The sequence below is a fragment of the Candoia aspera genome, chromosome 7, assembly GCF_035149785.1.
Source record: "Candoia aspera isolate rCanAsp1 chromosome 7, rCanAsp1.hap2, whole genome shotgun sequence".
NCBI classification, from domain to species: Eukaryota; Metazoa; Chordata; class Lepidosauria; order Squamata; family Boidae; genus Candoia; species Candoia aspera.
The window spans coordinates 11,113,683-11,136,063 of record NC_086159.1 but is presented as its reverse complement, the minus strand read 5'-3'; the positions used below and the strand labels follow the sequence as shown (position 1 = coordinate 11,136,063).

The 22,381-nt window shown below is 41.2% G+C and overlaps 1 protein-coding gene across 2 annotated transcripts; it reads right to left on the bottom strand.

Moving 5' to 3' along the window:
- Positions 1–8: 8 nt before the first annotated feature.
- On the bottom strand, positions 9–22,323 carry RECQL (RecQ like helicase). 2 transcript variants are annotated; one of them, XM_063309013.1, is made up of 16 exons: positions 22,256–22,323; positions 19,161–19,271; positions 18,102–18,184; positions 17,508–17,702; positions 16,936–17,115; positions 14,466–14,572; positions 13,211–13,409; positions 9,067–9,233; positions 8,560–8,641; positions 7,728–7,876; positions 7,532–7,649; positions 7,303–7,441; positions 5,663–5,754; positions 3,691–3,907; positions 3,387–3,516; positions 9–2,300 (listed from the first exon to the last, which is right to left on the bottom strand). In XM_063309013.1, the coding sequence occupies exons 3-16, from the start codon at positions 18,118–18,120 to the stop codon at positions 2,148–2,150; spliced, it is 1,947 nt and encodes a 648-aa protein (XP_063165083.1). In that variant the 5' UTR covers positions 18,121–18,184; positions 19,161–19,271; positions 22,256–22,323; the 3' UTR covers positions 9–2,147. The 2 variants fall into 2 exon arrangements, with proteins under 2 accessions (XP_063165083.1, XP_063165082.1); XM_063309012.1 differs by lacking the exons at positions 9–2,300; positions 22,256–22,323 and adding an exon at positions 22,159–22,237 and having other exon boundaries at positions 3,188–3,516.
- Between the last annotated feature and the right edge of the window lie 58 nt (positions 22,324–22,381).

Genomic DNA, 22,381 nt, shown 5'->3' with positions numbered 1-22,381 from the left:
GGATGCTCTGAAAGGCCAACCTGTTGCATCAAGTTTATTTCTAAACATAAAGAATATCCCACAGGCAATTTAGCAGATAAAATTGGAGGAGGATTATGACAGCAGTATTAAAAATGGGTCCACTTACTCCCCCCTCCGAATGAAGAGGGGATTGAGAGTAGGGGATTTAATATTCAGCAGTTTGCTTTATGGCAAATTGGTGCTCTGTGAAAAAAGTTCAGATTTATTCTCTGAATTTCAAGTGTCTGAAAGTGTGTTGGCCCCAAGACACTGGGAACCCTAATTTATAACACAGTGATTTGTATTTGTAAAAGACCATGAGTGAGAAAAGCCAGCTGGTGGACATCAACTGAAAAGGCTTCCATTCTTCTGAGCTGGAAACAATATGGAAGATGAAGGGACTACTGTAGAACAGGAGTCCCTAAACCTTTTGGCCAAGGGGAGTATGAAATCTGGAAAGCATGTTACTGCCCCTCCTACAAAACTCTGGTCAGTGATAAACCCCCCACAGATCCAAAATGTCTGTGGGCTTCAGAGGTTCTTTTGAAAATACAGGTTATGCTTGAGGCAGGCATAACTTTCAGCATGCTAGTTCCTGACTTTCTTAAATATTGAAAGATAATTCTTTTCAAGGCAAGGAAAAATACTGACCTAAAGAATATGATGGCAGCACATTAATGCCCCCAGGTATGATAGCCTGAGGAGCAATATTTGCCTAAGACTGTAACCTCATTCACATTATACAAAATCATGTTCAAGCTAACTACAGTAGGGCTCAGTACAATGTGGGAATCCAGTCTGTTTTTTATAGCCAGCCTAAACTATTACAATCCATCCTCACATACTTAAAAGAGTTTTCTGTAAATAATGGATATGAGTCAAGGCCCTACACTAGGTACCCATTACGTTCTCTTTTCTGCAAAACCCCAAGGAAAACTACATTTTCCTTTTAAACATTTAGGTCAATCTTCAAAATTTCAAAGCAGCTTCTCTATATTCTGGGGACAATGCCTTTGATGTGATAATACAGGACATCTATTGTAGTTTTTTTAAATTGAAAAGAAAATACACTAGACTATATAAAGGTTTTAACTGACAAATATTAAGAATTAGGCCACAATTAAAACTTCTTACAGATGTTCTAAATCCTGGAGGTGTGTTTGTTGCCTACAGTTCTTCATATAAAAACCCCAACAACTAGTTGAATTTAAAAGAGTACAGGGCTATCTGGAGTTCAATCAAAGCTTTCATTCCCACTTATCAAGAGATAATCATTTCGTAATATAATCAGGAAGCCTTGCACAGTACCAGTCACATCTTCAAGGCAACATCAACATGGATAATTTGCATGATCCTTTGGTTATGATTTTAAAAAGTGGAAACCTAGTACTAATGGAACTGTATTTTATATTCACAGTCTTTTATACAGATGAAGGACGGGCCTCTTCATATAGAACCCAAAGCTTTCAGGTATTCTTCCCCATTTAAAAAACACTGGATCAGTTTCTCTTGATGTTTTAAACCGGAAACATCATTCTACATAAATCCATTCAGATGTGTCTTTTAGCCATGGCAGGTAGAGTAAACACACCATCAGAAGCACCCTGTACTGAGCTCCCTGTTTAGTATTTATTCCAGAAGTGGATTTTTATGGGCAATCACTGGGTCACTTGGCTTCCAGGAATTACTTTTGACATTTGACACTCGGTCAAAATAAACTTGGCGCATTGGAGTTGTCATGGACAAGTTACTCGTGAACATTTTCAGCAATGTTAAACGTTCATTTCAAGGCATTTTTATTTCAGCAGCAAATTGGAATATTTTAAACCAAGGAGGAACCTTCCTTCTGGAAAGCCGTCTTTTTTTAAGTTATACTTCCTTTCCTGTATCCCAAGACACTTGCCTCAAAACCTACAGTTCCATTACCTTGTGTTTTTTATCTGTATTTTAAAAACCTTGTAGCATTAAAAAAAAAAAGCTAAGAAAAGCGATCTCTTTTGCCAAAATGACTTTGTAGACAGGTAGTAGCAGCTGACAGCAGCCAACTTTAGGTGGCCTAACTGCTTTCTCCAAACTCATCTTTCTGACTGTCTGGCCTGTCCTCCCCAAGTGCAAAGATGTGCAAGTTGTCCAAAAAAGCCACTTTCCTAATCTATGATCACAGGCTCATCTTCCTCTTCATTAGCCATACGTTTGACTTTTTTTGCTTTAACATGATCTTTTGAAGGAGGGTCACCTTCCTGTTTTTGGGATGTAACCTTCATTTTCTTTCCTGGGGTCCTCGGACTGGATAATTTCACCTGTTGATCAAGCCATTTTTAACATATTAAATCAAGTATAAACTATGCATGGGCATTTCTTGTCTAAATCTCTTCCCTGCAAGTTCTGTCAAAGGTGGTCCATCAAAAAAGCAGTATTCTGCCTTCCCCGTGTTATGTTATAGGGACAGGAAAGACATTGCTACAATTAGACAAATAGCAGACAAGTTGGTGCCTTCCAAATATTTCCATCAGCCCGAATCAGTATGGCCATTGCCAAGAGATTTTTAGCAGCTGTAGACCAAAACATCTGGAGGGCAACAGATTAACTTCCCTAGAACTACATAGTAGCAAGAGATACAGGAAACCGATACAAGCCAGGGATGCCAATGTGTTTCAAATAAGTGAAGTATGTAGACCTATTACCATGCTCACAGCTCTTTGGAACTGATCACAGAATCATTCAGCGGATGCACAAGTCATGTTTTAGAATGGTGGCATTTAATGCAGCAGCCAGTTCAACCAGCCTTTAACTTACTTCTCCAACTAACTACTCACGCCAGTAATCTAATGCTTGCAAGTTTCACAGAGCTGAGACATCATGTGACTGCAGAGCTCCTACCCCAAGTAAATCATGTACCAAGCAGTTACTTGTGTAGGTTGCTCCCCTTACTCAAACACACATTCAGGGGAAACATCCAGGGGAAAAGAGTACAGGGGTGCAATTTTGAAACAGGCAGTGTTCTTGCTGCAAGTTTGCTGGTACAAGGAAAAGTGCAACCACATCAAAATTCAAATCTGATGGAGTTCTGTGCCTTGGATGGTTCAAGACCAACAGGAACTGTCTTGGGAAATCAGCTCCAACAAGAAACAGCTGCCTGTTCCAGAATTCAAAATTTTTATCTTGATATTCCTGGAAAGGCAGCAGAGCTAAGAGACTGTTTTAATTCTTAATTTGTCTCTAAGATGTATTGGATACAGATCAAGTGAAGATAGGAATAGTAAAATCCTAATGCACTCCTCAGAAATGTAAGCTACCATGAACATTAACAACTCTGAAATAAACCACAGCTAGAATTACTAGATACTGTTGTGGAACTGTAATGAAAAAAAATAACATGGTCTCACCTTAGCAATTTTATTTTTGCTCAGTATCACCTGCATGGTGATAACATGAGCTTTATCTTTCAGAAGATCAGCTCTGGGTCCTATTTTCACATAGGATATTGTAGCAAAGGCTGTAAAACTGAAGTCTTCCCTGGAAGACAAAGCCCTTTGTTAACAGAAAGGAAGGATTTAGAGAAGTTTCACAGGACATGCACTATGATTTGGCACCTCTTGCTAAAACCAGCAATTTGTGAAAGAGGCACAAACACCGGGCTGATAAATTATTTGTATGGACAGGCAAGTTAAAAAAAGCAGCCAGACTTACTTCAGATACCGTTGCAGAATCAAATGGGCAATGATTCTCTCCAATACATCACGGGGAAGTTTGGGAGCAGCAATCTCTAATCCCAGTTTTGATAGACCCTTCCCTAGCCAAGCATCAATCAACTTCAGAGGAGTGAATTTCTCCCTTATTTGGTCCACTTGCTTTAAAATCTTGATGAGTTCCCTGCAATGCCCCGTCACATCCATCTTCTCAAATGCTGAGAGAAGGGAATTAACACAAATGACCAAATATTAATCCCAAGAAAAGCTAAACAGATAAAAGCAGGAATTAAATTTAGCTTTTACTCTACACAGAACCTTTTGTTTAATCAGCTCCCAAGTTTCTAAATATGTAAAAAACAGAAAAAATGAAAAGAAAACAGAAACCAGTCAGGGACCTTCCCAGCAGAGTGGTCCAATGTAAGAGAGAAGCGAACCAAACAAATCTGAAAAATACAGGTTCTCTTGTCAACAGGCCAAATCCTTCAAATTTCTCATAGAGTGGTCAGCTGCATCAGCAACTTTCAAAGAAGCTCTTCAGACTAGGCATCCCTCATTCAAATCTTTCCTGCAAAGGAAAGCCTATGTAAGTTTGTCAATATCATCCTGGACATTCATCTCTGCAAACCAGTCACATAACTACTGGTAAATCCTTTAAACTAGTCTGTACTCCAAAGAAGAGAAATTATAACTGAAAGGCTTACATCTCTCAGCTTTTAACCTCAGCTTCAAGATGCAAAACAGAGAAATATCCAGTATCACCTGATAAGCCCAGGATTCTAAATATTCCTTCAGATTCATAGTATTGTCCTTAGTATTAGGATCTATGGATGAAATCACAAGTTTGCTGTTGGACTACCTTCCATTTCTTAATCTCAACGATGAAGCTTTTTTAAAATTCAGATCGCTGCGTCAGATCCAAGAGTATTTTAGATAGAAACTCAGGTCACTGGAAAAAATTCTGGCTGTGCATATTGTGCACCAAGAGTCACCCTTGTAGGAAGCATCTGAAAAAAGCCAACTGAGAAACAACCAGACCAAAAACACCTATATATTTTTACCGTGTGACAAAGGAAGTGCCCCCTATAGAGTTTAATTTGAACAAAAATATTGGTGACTCAAATACGAAAAAATCTCCAAACAAACAGCATTTGCTTCCAAGCCGATGAAACAAAGGGTTCTGGGAAGACTCTTCTGATGGCTAATTTGAATGGGTAAGGGATGTGAGATGCTTTCTAACTTTCTAACCCTGTCATCAGAGGAACTCAGAGCCAAAAAGGACCATAAAAATGAGGGACATTGGAGTCATAAATTCCTTGCTCGATTCTCAGATAGGCAGACCTCCAAAGTGACAGAAAAGTTGTTAAAGAAGATACTCCGGATATTAGGAGTTTCATTTTAGCTATTAAATCTCAAGAAGATATACATCAATAAAGATGTTGGATACAACACTTTTTTTACAACCTGGGAAAGAAGATGGTGTTATCTCAGATGACCTTATAAATTTCTGTCAATTGTGAGATAAGAACGATTAAGTAAATATTAGACTGGGAAGAATACAAAAGGATAACTCATGCCTCAGACACTTCAGTTACCCAAAATGGGCAGCCCAGTCCTTTCTCATTTGCATATGATTCAAGAGACCTCTTACGTAAATGCCTTATGAGCCCTGATAGAGATATTGTTGCTCATTAGATTTGTGCATGCTATGCTATGCTATGCTAACTTTCATCAACAGGAAAGTCTGATAGTATTTTTAACAACCTCTAATTGTTTTTGGTGGTTACACTAGTGACTGAACTAAAGCGAGATACACGAGGGGATTTTTGAACCCAGAACAATGACTCACAACCAGCTCATGCCTGTGCAAATTATCACTTTCAACTTCAAGGCTCTTAAAACTCCACTTTGGAAAAACTGATTTGGTAGCGGTTCTCTTCATTTGGTTTTCTCTTCCCTGCTCCCCCACTTACGCTCTTCTCGGCAGCAGTTATCACACATTTTATTACAATTGGCAGAATCCCAGGCCTCGTCAAAGTGATGAGCAATCTGGACTCGGCGGCACCTGCAGCAGAAATACCACAGTCAGAAGCAAACAACGGGTGTGTACGCTCAACCACCCACAGATTACCAATCTTTAAGTACTGGACTGAAGAATGTTGAACAAGAGAAGGACTGCAGATAAACCATGCACTGAATGCAGGGATACGCCTTTGGATACTACCCAAAGGTAGATGATGGGTAGATGCAAAAGGTGCCATTGCATTAACAGGAAGTGAACATAATAGAAGTTTGCTTCACTGGAAAAATTGCCTTCCTATTGAAACTGGGTTACGTATCAGCTACGTTTACATTCTTCAGGAGTTTCAGGCAATATAGTTAGCACACTTTCCTCCATTTTTTCCCCATAAGATAAATCCTATGAGGCAGACTGGGCTAAGAGATCATGAATGGAATGTCACACAGTGGGTTTCCCCAGTCAAGGGTGCATTTCAGCCTGAATCTCTTCGGTCTTAGTCCAGCACCTTAACGTATTTCACAATGCAGGATCTCCGCACTAGCTCTACATACGATCGTGAAAGACAATTGGAGTTTATCGGGGTGCTCTTTGCAAAACATGATTTTGCAAAGCAAAATCCCTAATCCTTGGACACATATTCCCAGATCTCTCTTCCTTGCCAATCTTTAAGTACTAGATCTGTACCACACCAGTCATAATTCCCTTTAACCTGCAGGTTTTACAACCTTAGCTAACAGAGAGTCTGGCTGAACCTTAACCATGCTTAGCAATCCTGCAAGAACTGTGCAAGATCAAGTTTCAGGATGACAAAGGAGAAGAGGGGAAGGAAATAAATATGCATTCCTAAGGCTAGAAGGGGACGACCAGCAGCAAGGTGGGTGGACTCAGATACAGTGGCGATAAGTGCACTGTCGGAAGATCTGAAAGACCAGGTTAGGGACGGACTGTCATGGAGAAAATCTATCTGTGTGGTTGCTAGGAGTCGAAAATGACTTGATGGTATATAATCAATTTATACATAATGATTTGCCTGGTTCAGGAACATATCCAAACTGCATCACACTGATCTGGAAAACAAAATGCTCAGTAATAACGAGAGAGAGAATAACCTTTTTTTTAAGCTGAAACTGACTTATTTGAACTCGCACATTGTGCTAAGCTATAATGTGATTTCAATTAGCTCATCCTCTGAACCCAATCACTGTGGTTTGTAGACCACGCTTTATCACCAAGATAGGTAGAAATCCAGCCAACTGTGCCTTACTCAACACATACTAAAAATCACAGTTTTGCATGAATGAACCCAGCCAGTCCAAACTTTATTCAGCCAAAAAAGGGACCTCAAAAATTTCTACAACCGTTGAAGGAATATAAATTTAAAGAAAAAACAGTTTGGAGGGCAGATAAAAATTCTATCAATAGCAAGAAGATGGTATTAGAAGCATCACATTACCTGCCAGCCAGCCAACCCAGTTACCTTTTCAGTAAAACAACAGAACAAATTCTATACACTCACACTTCACCAGCAACATTTGGACAGTAATTTCAACGCACGAAGTACCCATCGGTCCATCAGCCATAAAAACTACTTGCCTTCTCATATCGTGACAGTAGGAAACAATGTCATACAGTTTCTGTTGCCCCACATTTTCCATCACCACCATTGTGCTGATTCTGAATATGTCCCCAAAGCCATAATACAAAATGCAATCAGCTCTCTGGTCGTCCCGACCTGGAATGAATTTTTTTAAAAAAAATAAATTTTCACCCGCAGCTAGGAAACACAAATCTCTCCCCAGAATATGTCCCCGGCTAAGTATACCTGCACGTCCACTCTCTTGGTAATAATTCTCCATGGATTTACTCATTGAATGATGTATTACGAACTTCACATCCGGCTTATCGATTCCCATACCAAAGGCCACAGTGGCCACAACCACCTGAAACAGAAAGGCAATGGAAATCAGGACGTAAGTAAACCAAGTCGAATAGAAAAACTTCTGTATCACAGACTCCACCTGGATTTTGTTGGCACACCACCGCTTGTGAACTTCGCTCTTAGCTTTGGGTTCCATGTTCGCATGGTAAGTACCTGCTTGAATCCCCAGTTTTTGTAAACTCATAGTAACTTGTTCAGCATCTTTCTGGGAAAAGCAGTAGATAATTCCTGTATCGACAAAATAAGTAAGACTAAATATAAGCAAAGGACAGGGGTATTTAACCCATATAGCATAGCAGTACTCAGTAGGATAAGAAAACATTCTGTGCATGATATTTGGTGAACAGAACAGTCGGTTTTGGGTGGGACATGCGTGAACAGAAACACACGGGAGGCTGTTTTGCTCCTGATATGGACCAAACCTCAGCCGTTCCTGGGAAGAGGACTTCCGGGGGGAGGCAGGGAAGGCTTAACAGCAGGAAAAAGCCAAGGCTGAGGGGTTTCCTTGATTATGACCATGGCAGTAGTGGATGAGGAGAAGTGAGCAGAGGGAGGGATGAAAGCACTGAGAAGGAAGAGGCAAGCAGGCCAGGGGGATTTCCTGTGATGGGACGCTGGTGGTGGCAGCTGATGGGAGAGAGGAAAGGGAAGCACTAGGAAGACGGGAGGGGCAGCTATGCCTTGCCTGTCCCGTAAAACCACTCCGCCACTGCTGAACGTTTTGCTTCAGCCAAAACCCAGAAAAAAAAAATCCACAGCGGGTCCTTAACTTCCAGAAGGCAATCTGTTGGTTTTGTTAGGTTCAAAACAAAACGCATTTTCTATCTGGTGCATGTCCTTAGTTCTCAAATAGGGTGTGATCTCTCAGAGATGCTAACATGATCTAGGAAGGGGTTCTTTAGAGTGTTCACCTGAAAGGCCTTTGTATCTTCCATTGATGAGTTTCACAATATCCTCGATGCAATTCTGAGCAGATGATGGCTTCTGACGAACCTAAAATGATTTAAAAGACATTTAAAACTCCCTTCTTTTAAGTCACTTAAGCTTTACATAAATTTAAAATTAGAAACAGTCTCTCAGTATGGAATGCTGAGGCCATATTTATCCAATGTTCTAAGTCAGTGTTTTTCAACCTTGGCAACTAAGATGCATGGACTTCAACTCCCAGAATTCCCCAGCCAGCGCCGTGGCTGGGGAATTCTGGGAACTGAAGTCCACACACCTTGAAGTTGCCAAAGTTCTAAAACATTGTTCTAAGTAAATCAAGTAAGAGCAATGAAAGCAGAATGAAGGACAAATTATATAGTGATCTCCAGATTTGAGATCCAGCCTAGACATTCTTCCAGAAGACATAAAGGCAAATTAGGATAGATTTTAGTAATTTGAAATGGGGTGGGGAACTAACATAACAGAAATACCTCATAATAGAGATTGGGTCGGTTGAAGGATGCTGTGAAGTTGATGCTCTTCTGCACACACAGGATGTTTTGCGCATCCCGCAGCACATGTCCTGTTGCAGTCGCAGTCAATCCAATCAAAGGAGTGTTGGGAAATTGCCGTTTTAAGATCCCAAGCAATTTATAATCTGGATGTATGTGAAAGAGAAGAGCAGAGATGTTACATGATAAGAGTTCCTAATATCTACCACCATTATATTCCTCTAAACATAGAATGGGGACCAAGTTTGGTGTAGTGGTTTAAGGCACCAGGCTAGAAATCAGGAGTCCAAGTCCTGCCCAGGCACAAAGCCAGCGGGGTGGCTTTGGGCCAGTCCCCCTCGCTCAGCCCCAGGAAGAAGAAAGCAGTGGCAAACCACTTCTGAAAATGTTGCCAAAAAAATTGCATAGACCTGCCCAGGCAGTTGCCAGGAGTAAAAACTGGAAGCATACATAAAATAAAATAATGTTAAAAACTTAGGTTACTAAGTTTTCATTTCAAGAGACAATAATTGTCTTGTAGTAATAGAAACATTTCACAGGAGACTGGAATGCTAAGGTGGGTAGTCTGATGACACCTGGAATTACAGGTAAGTATGGCCTGGGAGAACAAAACGAAGCAGGACATAGGCTGATAAAATTTTGCCAAGACAACTCACTCTGCATAACAAACACTCTCTTCCAACAACCTAACAGACAGCTTTATACGTGGACTTCACCAGATGGACAACACCGAAATCAGACTGACTACATCCTTTGCAGCCAAAGGTGGCGGACATCTATACAGTCGGTAAAAACAAGACCTGGAGCTGACTGTAGTTCCGATCATGAACTTCTTATTGCACAATTTAGGATCAGACTAAAGAGATTAGGGAAGACCCACAGATCAGCTAGACATGAGCTCACTAATATCCCTAAGGAATATGCAGTGGAGGTGAAGAATAGAGTTAAGGGACTGGACTTAGTAGATAGGGTCCCGGAAGAACTATGGACAGAAGTTCACAACACTGTTCAGGAGGCAGCAACAAAATACATCCCAGAGAAAGAGAAAACCAAGAAGGCAAAATGGCTGTCTGCTGAGACACTAGAAGTAGCCCAAGAAAGAAGGAAAGCAAAAGGCAACAGTGATAGGGGAAGAGATGCCCAATTAAATGCAAAATTCCAGAGGTTAGCCAGAAGAGATAAGGAATTATTTTTAAACAAGCAATGCGCAGAAGTGGAAGAAGACAATAGAATAGGAAGGACAAGAGACCTCTTCCAGAAAATTAGAAACATCGGAGGTAAATTCCAGGCCAAAATGGGTATGATCAAAAACAAAGATGGCAAGGACCTAACAGAAGAAGAAGAGATCAAGAAAAGGTGGCAAGAATATACAGAAGACCTGTATAGGAAGGATAACGATATCAGGAATAGCTTTGACGGTGTGGTCAGTGAGCTAGAGCCAGACATCCTGAAGAGTGAGGTTGAATGGGCCTTAAGAAGCACTGCTAATAACAAGGCAGCAGGAGCCGATGGCATCCCAGCGGAACTGTTCAAAATCTTGCAAGATGATGCTGTCAAGGTAATGCATGCTATATGCCAGCAAATTTGGAAAACACAAGAATGGCCATCAGACTGGAAAAAATCAACTTATATCCCCATACCAAAAAAGAGAAACACTAAAGAATGTTCAAACTATTGAACAGTGGCACTCATTTCACATGCCAGTAAGGTAATGATCAAGATCCTGCAAGGTAGACTTCAGCAATTCATGGAGCAAGAATTGCCAGATGTACAAGCTGGGTTTAGAAAAGGCAGAGGAACTAGGGACCAAATTGCCAATATCCACTGGATAATGGAAAAAGCCAGGGAGTTTCAGAAAAACATCTATTTCTGTTTTATTGACTATTCTGAGGCCTTTGACTGTGTGGACCAGAACAAATTGTGGCAAGTTCTTAGTGGTATGAGGATACCAAGTCATCTGCCTCCTGAAGAATCTGTATAACAACCAAGTAGCAACAGTAAGAACAGACCACGGAACAACAGACTGGTTTAAGATTGGGAAAGGAGTAGGGCAGGGCTGTATACTCTCACCCTACCTATTCAACTTGTACGCAGAACACATCATGTGACAAGCTGGGCTTGAGGAATCCAAGGCTGGAGTTAAAATCACTGGAAGAAACATTAACAATTTCAGATATGCAGATGATACCACTTTGATGGCTGAAAGCGAAGAGGAACTGAGGAGCCTTATGATGAAGGTGAAAGAAGAAAGTGCAAAAGCTGGCTTGCAGCTAAACCTCAAAAACACCAAGATTATGGCAACCAGCTTGATTGGTAACTGGCAAATAGAGGGAGAAAATGTAGAAGCAGTGAAAGACTTTGTATTTCTGGGTGGGAAGATTACTGCAGATGCTGACTGCAGTCAGGAAATCAGAAGACGCTTAATCCTTGGGAGAAGAGCAATGACCAATCTCGATAAAATAGTTAAGAGCAGAGACATCATACTGACAACAAAGGTCTGCATAGTCAAAGCAATGGTGTTCCCCATAGTAACATATGGCTGCGAGAGCTGGACCATAAGGAAGGCTGAGAGAAGGAAGATCGATGCTTTTGAACTGTGGTGTTGGAGGAAAATTCTGAGAGTGCCTTGGACTGCAAGAAGATCAAACCAGTCCATCCTCCAGAAAATAAAGCCAGACTGCTCACTTGAGGGAATGATATTAAAGGCAAAACTGAAATACTTTGGCCACACAATGAGAAGACAGGACACCATGGAGAAGATGCTGATGCTAGAGAGAGTGGAGGGCAAAAGGAAGAGGGGCCGACCAAGGGCAAGGTGGATGAATGATATTCTAGAGGTGACGGACTTGTCCCTCGGGGAGCTGGGGGTGTTGACGACTGACAGGAAGCTCTGGCGTGGGCTGGTCCATGAAGTCACGAAGAGTCGGAAGCGACTAAACGAATAAACAACAAACAATAGAAACATTTCCAAAACTTGGGTTTCAGGGAATCTTGTCTCCCTTCCCATCCCCTAAATAGGGTAAGTAATAACAGACAGTTTTTTCCAGAACATTTGTTATTCCCTATTACTATCAATCTGCCCTGCAACTCTGTACAGTATGGCAAGCACTGGATGTGACATAATATTCACAATCAATTCATACAGGTGGGGAAAAGGCCCAAATAAGCCTAACCAGCATTTCAGAATTCCCTGAAACATCAAAAGGATTTGCACATCAGGTAGGATGACATACTAGAAAATAAAGCTAGATATCTTCTTAATGGAAATCATCTGAATTTAAAATGCCTTCTTTCTGTACCATTGTTAAGATTTCAACTGCTTCATGCACAATTATTTGGTTTCTCTTTGGACTGTATAAATCTTTCATCTTTTAAGAATGATTACTGGTAAGGCCCAGTTCACTGTAGCAAGTTTTCCAGCAAGAATTAAAAGTCCACCAGCAACCCGGGAGACTGATTGTACAAGGAAGATCACTTCCAATAAAATATATATTTTTCCATCATGGTGTTTCACAGAAATTAGTACAATATCCAAACATTCATGTTGAAAAGGGGACTAGAAATGTTATACCTGTACAAGGAGCTGCTCACAACAAGGCATAATTCAGCAACAGCACGAGGCTGTTGCAACAGATGGTTAGTAGCACTTCCATTTCAACTGCAGACAATTGAAGTGGGTGACCCACAAGCCACACACCCTGTTAGGCATCCTTGCGTCCAAGTGTTTGGCCACAAAAAAATTGTCTGCTATCACTGTATTAGCAATTGTCCAACCAGACAACTCTGTAAGAAGACTTACAAGACTTCCCAGGCACTTCTTTCTGCCTGAGGTTCAGGAATGTTTAAACTCAAAATAAGTAGGAACATACTCAGTAAGGTCATTCGGCTACTTCATTCAATACCGTCTAGAATAATTCACTTTCCAGATTTTCACGAGGCTCTTTCCCAGCCAACCCTGAAACAAGAGTTGAATCTGGAGTTCTTTTGAGTGGTAAATCCCCCTACAACTAACATAAGATACAACCTGTAACCTGCAGGGAGGAGAAGAACAGCAGTTAGATTGCTAGCAGAGAGAAACAGCAATTCTCCCTGTTTACATCAAGTTTCTCCTGGATAGATATACCAGGCCTGAAGTCATGTCCCCATTGGCTACAGCAATGGACTTCATCCACGGCAATCCGGGTCAGCCGTCCTGCTTGGTGAGCTTTTTCTAGCTTTGACATAAACATCTTGCTTTTCGCTATCTTCTCTGGAGTCACATAAATAAGCTTTAGTTGTGAGTTACGAGACAGCATTTCAGCATGAACCCACTTCACATGTTCCTGCAGGCGAAGAAAAAGAAGAAAAAGGTCTTTCCTACTGCGGTCATTCAAGTCAGTTAGAAAATGCCAAGACTTGAGTCAGTTTCGGTCAGTCCGTCTGTCTCAGCAAGCAGTCTTTGGCAAAGGCACAAAACCACCTCAAACATGTCAAAAGACTATTTTCTAATGTTTGTGCTGTAGTCCTTCCTGAGGTGCAGAAAATTGGGCACAGAAGCATCATGCATCTGACTGTGCATTGGTAATGTGTTAAACCAGTGTTTTTCAAGCTTGACAACTTTAAGATGGGTGGACTTCGACTCCCAGTGTTCCTCAGCCAGCATGGGTTGAAGTCCACCCATCGTAAAGTTGCCAGGTTTGAAAAAACAGTGTGTTAAACTGTAGCCCAAATATTCACCCAAGTATGATAAACACTGTTCGGTTTTGTTTTGTTTTGTTTTTTCAACAAGTGCCTAATCCAAGTCTCTGTTTTAGAGGAGTGGCCCTTCGCTCCTACAGCTGTCGACACCTTTTGCCACTGGACATGCTGGCTGAGGCTTTGGGGATCCATTACAATGCATAATAGAGAGCCACGGATTCCACTTTCCTGCTTTATTCAGGAGCCTCCTGCGCTGCCCATAGGCAACCATTCCTTTTCTGAGGTTTATTTACAGTTCAAATATTCAGCACTAGCCGCTCCAAAACTATACTGGAACACTGTAAGAAAAACAAAAGGCAGAAGACCCACCCCTCATCTCTGAATTCTCTATTATCTGGGACACTTATGCCAGAGAAGTAAAACCTGATTTGTCCCCAAAATGAAGAGAGACAATTTCCAGCTGGCAGTTTTCAACCAAGTATTAAATCCAATGCTATTTCTCGTAGCATCAATATACAGATCTTTTTTCAATAATTTTTTTTTTTTCTATACCATTCTGGTGGGAAGACTTGTTCTAATGAGCACAAGCAACCTCAGTCACTTACGGCTGCTGCTTTCAAAAACAAACATCTCTGCTGAGGATGCCATACAACAGTGCCCAAGCCTGGTAACTAGCTGTCTTGTTCAGCACCCAGCCATACCTTGCTGCTGGAAGCATTTAGTAAAGTTGCTGATATACCCAGCTGGTCCAACATCATTAGCTGATCCTCCATAAGGGAGATGAGAGGACAGATCACAAGTGTGAAGCCTGGAACAAAAGGAAATCATATGACTCAGTCACTGGAAAAATGTAATGTCTTCGTTGGCACATCTTTGTTTAATAGAAAAATGTAATACTGTAGAAGGAAAGTTATTCAGTATTTATTCAAAAGGATGCTCATGTTTTAGGATCATATCTCCTGTTCTTGTTCAGAGACAGGAATATCAAGAGCCGCAACATGCATACCTTAGGAATGAATAAGGGTATGTTTATTGCGAAACATGAATTAAGTTCAGTCAGGTAATGGCCACATTCACACAACATACTAACCACAGTAGGAATAGCTTGAATTTAACTTATTGATATCTCAGATTAATAACTAAGATTCTATTTCAGTAGAGGAATATAATACTGCAGATGCTGTGCCATGTCTGTATCTGCAAACATCAGAACTGTGCAGGCAATGGTTTTCCCTGCAAGACGCTATGGAAGCAAAAGTTGGACTCTGAAGAAGCAGGATAGGAAGAGTATTGATGCTGTTGAACTTTGGTATTTGTTGAGAATACCATGGATAGCCAATAAAATAAACAACGGATTATAGAACAAATCAATCCCCAGTTCTCTCATGAGGCATAAATGACCAGGCACAAATTATCATATTTTGGACATATTAGGCGAAGACCTAGCTCTCTTATTAAGCATATAATGCTGGGAAAAGTGGAAGGAAAGAGAAGAAAATGACCAGCAGCAAGGTGGATGGACTTGATTACACTGGTGATGGGTGCCCTGTTGGAAGACCTGAAGGATCTGGTTGAGGACAGATCAACCCAGAGAAGGTCTATCTATGTGATGACACCAATTTGAGGGCAAATAATCAATACTGTAGCAAAAAGGCTATTAAGAATTTCTTCAAAAGGACTCTCATGTTTTGGAATCGTATCTCCTGTTCAGAGATAGGAATGTCAAGAGCCACAGCTCATGCAGTTAAACAAGATGCATACACTAGGAATGATTAAGGACATGTTTATTGCTGAACATGAACTTTTCCCAGTCCTTAGACTAAGATTCCAACCAAATAATGGCCACGTTCACACAACACACTAATCCACAACAGGAATAGCTCAGATCTCACCTCCTCTTAAGCATTATAGCTACAGATCTATAGTTCTGTGGCTTACAGTATTTAAAAATCTGGCAATGGCACCAAAACACCTCAAACATTTCAAAATATAGGTGGTCCTCGCTTAATGACCACTTGTTCAGTGACTGTTTGAACTTACAACGGTGCTGAACAAGCGGTACTTACGACAGGTCTTCATAGTTGCAGCCCTTGTGGTGTCCCCGCAGCCACGACTGCCATTTGCAACCTTCATTACTGGCTTCTGACAATAAAAAGTCAATGGGGAAGCTCTCAGGCTGCAAATGGTGACCACGCGACCTCACGCTTAATGAAGGAATAGGGATCATTTAACGACAGCAACCGGAACTGCGTCACTAAGCAGAACAGTTATGTGACATCGTGCTCCACAACTGCGTCCTTTAGTGATGGAAATTCCAGTCCCAATTGCTGTCATTAACCAAGGACTACCTGTATTCTGTTTATGCTGCAGTTCTTCCCTACTGAGGTGCATGATATTGGGCACAAATGTCTATAATGTGAATGTGCCTCACCCTGGAGATTATCCCCTTCTCAGTAAGTGGATAGTTGTGCCGCATTGTGTATGCATGTATGTCTGCATATGTATGTTCATGTCTGAAGCCACAACCAAAAGGCTGGGACAAGACAAAAAACATGAATAACTGCCAATCAAAATTAACTGCCTGCAGAATAAGGTGCTCTTTGCATGTGCCAATCATTTCTCCCTAAAACACACAGACTGCCACGTATAGAAACACACAAGTGGGCATCTAACCATTCCCTTTCCTCTTCCTCTTTTAGAAGGAACAGTAAAATAAAACAAAGCAAAAGAAACAAAAAAACCCAGGTGGTGACTGGGGAAAGGAAATGGAGAGAACAAAACTGGATGAAGCTGAAGCAACAACAAGAAGAGTGAGTTGTCTTATTTTGGTCTTTAAAAAGGCTTAGATTAAAGCAGCCATTAACCTTAAAGCTAAGCTTTAAAAGCAAGTATTCCTTTTTGGCAGCAACTATTACTTTTTGACGAGAATGCTTGCAGTCATTTATTCCTCTTACCCATTACTTTGTTTTCTTCTAATCTTATCAGCAGATGGAAGATAATTCCCTTAAATAATTATTTGGGGGGAAAAATGTCTTCCTGTCTGTCTGCCCCAACGTATCTGAAGAGCACTAGGTTGGAAAGGCTGTTAGAACATCATCCAAAATGAATTCGTTATCTGTTACGGACTTCAACCAGTAACAGTTGCTTGACTTACAAAGCCCAGGTACTCACCCTGAGAACATTCTGCTGGCAACTGATAACACAGACTCTTTCCCCCTCCCGTGGGCATGACAAGGAATACATCTCTTCCTGCCACTGTCGCATTAATTGTCTCCAGTTGCAAGGGCCTAAATTTCTGGAGGCCAAAGTTCTTTTGTAACACATCCCTAATCTTTGTGGACCATGGAAAGTCTGTGAAAAGAACATTTAAAACAATGTCAACTATGAGACAGTCAACTAAAGCCAAGTTCTTTTGATCTAAATGAACATCAAACTGGTGGTTATGTGTGTGTCAAAATGTCACGACAGCTTAATATATCAGCAAAGAATCTGCCCCAAATTTAGATTCATCTGAAGCAACAAGAGACTGAACTATGCATGAACTATCATTATGCACAGCGCGCACTAGAGGAACTGTGCTTTCACTTTATTTAACTGAAAAACAGATGTACATAAGATTAACAGCCTTTGTGTTTAACAGCAGTGATACTCTTTTGAATAATGAATATAATGTTGATTAAGTCACTGTTTGACATAAATGACAGCATAAAGACTCAGCAGAAATTGAGCCTGAGCTTTCAGACCTTCTTTGTTCCAGTTTTCAGCTGCTGATTCAGTATCTTTGCTACTCCCACTTTCCATGCCAGAAAACTGTGTTATTTTCTTCTTCAAGATGGTCTTCTTCTGAACAAGTTGTTGCTGATGTTCAAGAAGGTCTTGAATCTGGATTTCCAATGCCTGCAGTTCATGGTCAACAGACTCTAGTTCCTCCTGCAGCACTGAAGTAGGGAAAAATGTCACAGCATACATTGCAGCATTTTTTCCACTTGTGGTGGGTGGGCAATTAATCCACCCTGGATTCAATGCAAGGAATTATCATGCTTTTTCTTTCTCTTATACTTGCTTCAACCAAGCCTCCAAACTAGCTCTGAAGAAATGCTCCATATGATTAAACCTCTTAATCCTTATTTCCAGTGAGGCTTCTTCTCCCCAAACTAAATGCTAATTTCAGTCTTGTTATTTCACATTCAGATTTATGAAATTTGGCTCAAATCCCAAAGACCCATGAAATTTATCCATGCATACAGTCATGGCATTCCCATTTCTTTTCTGAATAAAAAAACAATGTAGGCTATTGCTAATAGTACCAAATAAGCTGTCTTGGAACAATGAGTTACCTGAAAGAGTTGTTGACATCTTTGAAGTTCCAAAGTGCTTAACTGACAAATATTGATCAAAGCAATCCTCCAACAGTTTCTTCCTGAAAAAAATAAGTATTTCAAAAACAGGCTGACTGAATGCCTTCTACATCAGGAGAGAACAGCTTTCTTGCAGGTCAAGGACATTTTAAAAACTGGTGTCACCAGATCACAGGAGTGTGGTCAGCAATATCATGATATCAACAAGTGCCTGAATTCAAAATGTTCAGCCTTTTGGGAAGTGAATTGTTGTTTGAGAGAAATCAAATGTTGGTTATCACCTTTAAAGCCCTACATGGCATGGGACTGGGTTACCTGAGGGACCGCCTCTTCTCCGTATCATCAGCCCGTCCCACCCGCTCACGCAGAGAGGGCATGCTGCGGACCCTGTCAATAAGAGAATTCCACCTGGCAGGGTCCAGGAGGTGGGCCTTCTCGGCAGTAGCACCCGCCCTTTGGAACATCTTGCCCCCAGAGGTAAGATTAGCCCCATCGCTTTTAGCCTTCCGGAGGAAGTTGAAGACCTGGCTCTGCCACCGGGCTTGGGGCAGGGAGAAGAATCGACATACTTGGGGTTGGCTGGTGCCTTGAAGTGCCCCTCCTACATGATGGTTGAAGAGATCATAGCCATCTGGATTTTATGAGCTGGGGTAGTTAAGAAATTGTTTTGGTTTTTAATGGGATTTTATTGGAATTTTACTGTGTTTTTATTTGAGTTTTTATTGTATATTTATTCTGTGTTGTAAACCGCCCAGAGTCCCTCCAGTCGGAGGAGATGGGCGGTGACAAATCTGATAAATAAGTAAATAAAATAAAATCATCTGTCTTTTAACATTTTCCCCAAATGTAACAGATTACATAAAACATCATGGGAAAACATTTCTATCAGTGCTGGAAAGAACCAAATTTTTACTCCAACATACAGTAATTATACTGCATTTATGCTAATACAGGAGAATGAATGAAATGCCAGGTTTGGACTGAGGAGGTTTTGTTTAAATGCTGTTCAGCGGGCATAGCATCCCCATTCCCACTTACAACTCACTAAACTCAGCAGGTTAACAGACATCATGTAGTGCTTAGGATCTCCAACATGCCACTGGTCCTCAACTGACAAAATTCTTGTGAGGAAGAATTCTGCCCTGAACTCTATGGAGGAGAGCAACAATAGAATGTCAATAAGTAGCCCTTTGCATTTTAACGGATTATTGCATCACACTACTACTGATAAACTAATTAGCTTCAGTTAACTTTTTTTACCACAGATTTTAAACTAAAAACAAAGACTACGGTGCAAAGCCCGTAAGAAAATACCCCAAATCTACAGTAATGTAATTGCTTTATAAGGTAAGGGCCAACTAAAAAGTGAAATAGCAAACAAGTTACAGTTTCTCCAGAAATATGTACCACCCTGAATATCAGGCAAAGCAAAGGAGTAGAAGTTTAAAAAGCTAGCACGTTGTCAGTGCTGGAAGGGATTGTTGATTGGATTGGATTGAATTCACCTCCATGCTATGCAGGTTTCAATTATTTTTAGTGATGTTGGGACAAAGGCCAATGTAGAAGATAAGCAAGCCTTTATTTTTCAAAATACGAAATCCAACAGTTCCTAGATCTGTTTCCTTTCTTTTATGCAACCTACTGTCGCCACTAGAGAGCAGCACACAGTCTGTTCGGATCATCTTTCTGGATGAATTCTGGGAGTTGAATTCCACACATTTTCAAGTTGCCAAGGTTGAGAAACACTGCTATAGAGTTCTTTTTCCCCAGGTGTGTGTGCATGCCTTCGAGTCAGTGTTGACTCCTGGCAGCTACATGGACAAGTTCCTGCAGTTTTCTTGGCAAGATTTCAGAAGTGGTATGCCACTGCCTGCTTCCTAGGGCTGAGAGAGAGTGACTGGCCCAAGGTCACCCAGCTGGCTTGGTGCCTAAGGCGGGACTGGAACTCACGGTCTCCTGGTTTCTAGCTTGATGCCTTTAACCACTATACCAGACTGTCTCTTTGCTATAGAGCATAGAAAGCATCGAAACAAAGACAAGCCAACGTGAAGATGTAAACAATAAAGATGCAGGCATTAGTACTTTGCAAAAACAAAACCCCTGTATTTCACTTAAGAATTAAATCTTAAAATAACTGTAGATTGCAAAGGGGACTTGCACACAAGTCTGCCCTAATATCATATTCATCAGAAGAATTCCATCCAATCCCTCTGCCTCCTGAAGCTTCTTTTCTTCCAAGAAAAGTTCACCTAATTACAACTGTTTTTTCAACACCACATGAAGGCTTTCTTAAACAGTGCAATCTTATATGTCAGACTTGTTCCAGATAATTTCACATGCAGAACCTCCTTCCCTAAACATTAGCTTTCTATATTAAGGAAAAAAAGTGAGATAAAATAATATGAAATACTGAAACTTGTGAATTCCCCACTCTGCCCATGCTCTGTAGCTGACCAGCTCAGGTATAAATTTGGCATTTGTCCTCTTTTCGGGAGAGATGGGCAGTGATAAAAAATTGAAAAATAAATAAATAAATCTGAATGAGAGCTACAAAGCTCACAGCAACTACATCTGTGGAATTTCTGCTTATTACATGGCATTTCATAGTAGATGACCTGGCATTTCAACCATTACAAGAAGTCTTTACCATTGTCATTTTTACTATTTTCTATCTGCTTCCCCCTCAGAATGGAATTTCTACACAGAAATGTGCTAACTAGATGGGGCCCCAACCCGTTTTTTGCATCACCAGAGCTACCTAAGAGTTTGCTTCTGAATGTAGCAAGCAAACAGTTTTTCACTGACTTTTTAAATTATTTTAACTGTGTTAATACCTTCTCCTGCCAAAAAAACAGCCCTGCCCTCTCCACTGACATCATAGTATTACTGCCACCTCTTTCAGAGAATATTTAGGACTGGAGTTCCTAGATAAGATATATCTGCTTTGAACAATCACTCCTTTCTGTTATAATTAATTGCCTGAGTTGCCATATCAGCCTCATGCAGGAAAATAAACAGAGTTTTGTGCATTTACATGATATATGTTATTTAATAGATAACAAATGTATTTCATGTATATTTGGTGGATCAGTCCATAGAACAGCTTATCATACAAATACTTTCTTCAGGACAGGTGAAGCCTTACAAATCTTAAGTCATGGCTCTCCACACTCAGTTCTGATTTAAATCTGCACTTGCAACTTTGGCAACTAGCAAACACTTTTAGCTTGAACAGAAAAAAACAAATCACCACTTTCCTCTCCCCTCCCCTTTATTCCACCCCAGCACGAACTCTGCCTGTTCGTACAACCCCTTTATTCAGCTCCAAGCCTAGCAGCTTTATTTGTACATCATGCTTAAACATGGTTAGAAGACGGATTTGGGGGAAGTTGAGTAAGCAACAGTTAGCTTAAGTTAAATGTGTTTTGTGAACACAGTCAGCGTTTCTGAATCAAGAGGTGTCTTGCTGTCCTGGATGGTGCTCAATAAGACCCCTAGACTAAAATAATGCGTTTGCAGGATGCATTTTTCTCTCTCTCATTTGCAATGTGAAAAAATAACACTAGGGTGGCATAAACCCCTCCCACTGTATTGCTTTTCCCTTGCAACATGGGATAGCAGCCCTGTCCTCATTGCAAGAGAGCCATCAGCCAAGTTCCTTTCCTTCAGTCCAGCCTAACTCACAAGGTTGTTGTGGGATGAATGGGAGGAGGGAACACTATGTTCAACGACTTGAAATCCTTGAAGAAAGAAAAGGACATAAATCCAATAAATACATACATCTGCCTCTTGCGGGGAAAAGAAATAGGATTAGATTAGCCTAGACCAGCGTTTCTCAACCTTGGCCACTTTAAGATGTGTGGACTTCAATTCCCAAAATTCCCCAGCCACAATTCCCCACGCTAGTTGGGGAATTCTGGGAATTGGAAGTCCACAGAGCTTATAATGACCACTGGCCTAGACGACTATTATCGGCTTCTCCTCCACTCCTCTCGGGATATAGGCGCGCCTTGTAGGGCAGGGTTGCTGTAGCTACCCATTCTCTCAGACCCCCTACGTAACGCCCCTCCCGAAGCGGCGCTGGGCCTCGACCTACCTGACGCCCGACGCTTCCCCCCCTTCCCCTGACAAACCTTTCCCTCGCATTCCCTTCCGCCCGGCGGAAGAAATTCCGGCCGGCATCTTGGCCCCGCCCCTTCCGTTCCCCACCGCCCTTTCCGGCCTGCCCCAGCCAATCCGCCGCTCGCCGCGGCGTGCGC